Source organism: Cyprinodon variegatus, unplaced genomic scaffold (genome assembly GCF_000732505.1).
Source record: "Cyprinodon variegatus isolate N-32 unplaced genomic scaffold, C_variegatus-1.0 Scaffold568, whole genome shotgun sequence".
Lineage (NCBI taxonomy): Eukaryota > Metazoa > Chordata > Actinopteri > Cyprinodontiformes > Cyprinodontidae > Cyprinodon > Cyprinodon variegatus.
The window spans coordinates 237,624-242,462 of record NW_015151021.1 but is presented as its reverse complement, the minus strand read 5'-3'; the positions used below and the strand labels follow the sequence as shown (position 1 = coordinate 242,462).

Genomic DNA, 4,839 nt, shown 5'->3' with positions numbered 1-4,839 from the left:
AACATAAAAAACACAATGTCAGAAACAAAAATCAAAAAACATTTAAAAAATACAGAGGCAGTGACAGTGGAATTGATATTTAAATGTATGTATGTATATACAAAGCTTATACATACATATATATATACATACATCCATATATATATATACATACATGCATACATATATATATATACATATATATATACATATGCATATATATTCATATATATATATGATAACGTTTGTATTAAAAATTAAGCCTCCAACTGTGGCCAATCAGCCGTTAGTTGGGTTTGTCTGGTTCAGTTTGACCAATCTTGGAAGCTGTGACCCAGCTCAGGTCACATGGAAATTATCTCTCATTTGGAGATGAATTGCTATAAATCAGCCTTTGACTGAAAAAAAAGAAGAAAAAGAAGAAACAGCTTTTATAAAACTATACCCAGAACATTTATGTTCCTGATAGCAAGACACTTATTGAGGAACTGCACTTTGAGAAGTACTAGTTTTAAAATATGAAAAGTTTGACCTCATCTGTGAGAAAGGAGAAGTATAAAGTAGTAGTTTATAAGAACTATAAATAAAGGAACCTGTTGGTGAGCATGGTTCAACAACGCAGAACCAATAAAATGGAATATAAAAAAGTGCAATTTCAGTTCTGCTAAAATACAAATATATTGTTTTCTCACAGTGCTAGAAATGACCTCTAAGCTTCCCAGGCTCCCTAACTAAAGGCTTTCTAATTCATCATTTCCATCATCCTCCCACTAAGGTGCACCAATCTGATTACCTGTTGTAATATTTAAAAAATGCCAACCCTGAAAGCGCTGCAAATGTGTGGAGGCAAACACTTTAAGTTGGATAAAGATATTAACAAAGCATCTGACTTATTGACTAGTAGGAAAGATGTAAGAAGAAAAAAATCTTAAGGAGGTCCAAATAAAGACGTAACAGTTCATGAAAACTCACCCACTATGCAAATAAACAGTATTTGCTTGTGTGTGGAGTGTGTGCAGTTACAGAGAAAGGTATGCAAAAACCATATTTGCTTTTTATTCTTTTAAATTGTAATTTTAACTGCCTTTACTTGTAAGATCCTTTTATCCACTTACAATGTAGGCAAGCTCTGCTCCGGTGGCAATTAAATGGGCGCCATGTTTTTCTCTCCCACACTGTTTACATTTTATCACTGCTGCACTTTAAGAAATTGAAATGTCATGAAAACGACAGTGGCGTCGGATGTAGTTTGCCCTGAAATCGAAGGATTGACGGTTTAAACGCTGACTTTCAGTGTCGTTGTGTCCTTGAGCAAGACACTTCACCTGCATTATCCACTGATGGTGGCACCAGTGTACGGCAGCCTCGTTTCTGTCAGTGAGCCCCAGGGCAGCTGTGGCTACAATGCAGCTTTCCACCATCAGTGTGTGAATGTGAATGGATGAATGACTGAATGTAGTGTAAAGCTCTTTGGTAAAGTCTCCTGATTTGAAAAAGCGCTATACAAGTACAGGCCATTTACCATGAGAGCTGTACAAAACGAAATTTCGTGTTGCATGCACTGTGTATACAAAATTACCTGCCTACCTATAAAAGTTGATTCCAGTTGTATCTAAAGACTTTTCCACACAGGTGCAAATTATTCTAATACACATAAAATCCTGTTGCATTTGACTTTTTTTTCTAGATGGATAATAAAAACAATAGGTCCTCCTAATCGTCAATTATTCTGGTGATGTTTATGTAAGGCCTTCCTATGTGCTTGCCTCCATTTTCACTTACCTTTTGAGAGTCTGACATAGTGGAAAAATGGCAAAATCTTCTTTTGGAAAGTAAGCTTGTATGAGTGGAAGGACTGGTTTTTAAAAAAATTCACAAAAATCCTCCACTATACCTTTAATAACCTAATTTCTGTTCATTTTGAATATATATATATATATATATATATATATATATATATATATATATATATATATATATATATATATATATATATATATATAGAGATATATAAAAAGAGAAAAACAGACTCATTCAGGATCAGTTTTACATTTTCAGAGCTTTATTATTAAAAGAAAAGCTTTTACTGTGATACGTAAAAAAAAAAAAAATCATCACATTTATTTTTTTAATCGCCTTTTGAGCCACTTTCAGGCACACTGCGCCACACTGCCTTCACTGAACAGAAGTGACTCCATTACCGCTGGGAACAAATCAGGCCCGGATTCTTAACACTATTTAAAAAAAGAAAATAAAAACAAAAAAAGTAAAGCTTTGGGCTTCATTATATTTAATGACCTTTTTTTTTTTTTAAGGGTAGGCAATACACCTACGACATCTTGCGTTAGTTTTAGAAATGATTTTAGTACAATTAGAAGGATTAGATCAGAGGGAAGTCATGACAGCAGCTTATACTTGTCGTGGCTCAGCGAGAAGAAAATATGGATTCCTGTGACGGAGTTAGACTGAGTTAGAGGGTACCATAATGTAAATACTTTGGGTGCAGGCTACACTTTTATTCAAACACTTTAAATCTTTGCATGCCAGAGAGGAATGCATCTAAAACTGAAAAAAAAAAAAAAAAGAGGTAAAATGAAGTCATGACGTCCCGCTTGGTTATCAAGAAAAATCAGACCTCTGTGAGGCCGAAAGAGAAAACTGACAAGAAAAGGAATTGAGCTCATAAATAAAAACTTGGTTTTGTCTGCTGAGTGGAAAATGTCACTGACGGAGGGTGCGACCTTTGAGGAGCCACTGGAGCAAGGCCGATTGGAGGCTTCGCCGCAGGACGTGAGAGGCCAGGAAAGTGCCGGGCGTGTGGCCTCGTTGGGAGGACATACGGAGGATCGGGGTGGTTCTTCCTCACAGTGGGACGTGGCTGAAGAGGTACGAAACCGATTCGCCGTTGTGGGTCCTCCTGATCGCTTCAGCCAGGATCATGGAGATGTCGATGACCTGGTTGGAAACAACAAACTGAGCTGAGCTTGATCCTTTACATGCTACTCAGAAAAAAAATCATTACTGGCTGAATTTTAAGTAAACGATTCAGTTTCTTTCATTTTCCGTAAATAAAACAACGAAATCTAAAAAATCTCCAGCTGCTGCTTTTGATTTGGAAACAAAAACATCTTTGGTCATAAATCTAAACCCGGATCTTTGTCTAACCTGCATCAAAACTCATTCATTATCAGCCGGACTCACATAAAAACAGACTACAAATGACTTTAGATCCCCTCTGCAAACATAGATGATGATGTCACAGCTTTGTGAGCTTCTAATAGGTTAATACAGGGTTCTACAACCAGCGGCTTTTTAGATCTTCAACAATAGCTTTTATTAGTGGCTAATGCATGTAATATTAAACAATTTAATTCTTACTAGGTTTAGCATTTTTTTCAAAAGAACATTTCAATTTAAAGGTAAAGTGGAGGATTTTCTCAAATGTTTGAAAAGGCCTGCATTCACATGCACAATCCTGTATCCGCTCCAGAGAGGGGACGCCTATTAAACACGCCTATTGAACGCATGCACAAGCCCATTTCTCCTTGTGCACGCTCTGTTTACAAGTTGTTGCTTGCATCACTCATACAAGCTTACTTTCCAAAAGAAGATTTGCAATTTTTCCACTATGTCAGACTCGCCGCCGGTAAGTAAAAACGGGGACGACCACGTAGGACGGCCTTATGCAAACATATCACCAGACTGACTGACAATTAGGAGGACCGCTTATTTAGATAATCCACCTGGAAAAAGAAAATCTTCCACTATACCTTTAATTATCACTACAGAATAGGCCTGGGCAAAGAAATCAATTCAGTTAAATAATTCAATTTTTTTGTTGCAGGCAATTAAAAAAAATATATATAAATCAATGGGATTTTTTTTAATAACGGCACTTTTTTTACCTCCCCGGAGTATCTGTAGCTGCGGTATTACTCTCAGGTTGCAATTCGGCAAGCAACAGCATCACACGAAACAGCAAACATCATAATGGGGACTAGGGAATTGGGGAGTGGCCACCTAGAGGTAAAGGCATTGTACTTGGCCCCCAGAGGTTCTGAGTTCAAGCCCCACTCCCACAGACTGCCACTATGGGTTCCTGAGCAAGACCCTAAACCCCACACTGCTCCTCAAGGGGATGGGGTTAAATGCAGAGAGTTAATTTCTCCAGTTTGAGATCAATAAAGTTCATTTATTAATATCATAACTACAGATGAGTGAGAAATTTGTTCTCAAAAAAGAAAAGAAAGCAACTGCGGTTGTCATTGTGAGTTTCATAGCAACACCATCAATGTCGCTGACTGCTATGATGAAGTGTCCTTTGGCACTTAGCAGAATGCATTACTACCCAAACACAAGTTTAGTAGGAGGCTGCAGCTAAATTAACAAGCTGCAGCCAAGATGGCAGAAATGGCAGCGAAAATTAGCAATACGCATGGTTCCTGTCGAGTTTGTTTAGATGCAGTTGTATTAGAAGAAATGGGGCTGTGTATTTGCAGGCATATTTTAAAAAAAAAAAAACTCAGAAAAGGTTCCCGGTCCAGATAGCTAACAAGATAGATGCTAACAGAAGCCTGGCTGCATATAGCGCAGCACAGTAGTGAGGTTTCCCTGCATAGCCAAAGAAATGGTGCCCCGTTTTTACTTATTGCTTTCCTTAATAATTAGGGACAGGGGCGCCGTTTTAGATTCTAAGGGCCCTTGACTGAGGGGGGCCGAAAAGAAGAAGAAAAGATTTGTCCGGCTATATTTTTCAAAAATAAAAATGAAATCCAGCAGTAAAATAAATAATCTTCATGTTCTCTCTCATTTTTCAGCACTAAACAGTGAATCAAAGCATGAAGTTATTGACCCCCCCCC

General features: G+C 37.6%; 1 protein-coding gene across 1 annotated transcript in view; it reads right to left on the bottom strand.

Moving 5' to 3' along the window:
* Nucleotides 1-2,110: 2,110 nt before the first annotated feature.
* The window catches only part of prps2 (phosphoribosyl pyrophosphate synthetase 2), a 12,105-nt gene continuing 9,376 nt past the window's right edge, over nt 2,111-4,839 (bottom strand). The window contains exon 4 of the mRNA XM_015391986.1: nt 2,111-2,962. Within this exon, the coding sequence (XP_015247472.1) occupies nt 2,842-2,962 (121 nt within the window). The 3' untranslated portion in view covers nt 2,111-2,841. The remainder of the gene's footprint in view (nt 2,963-4,839) is intronic.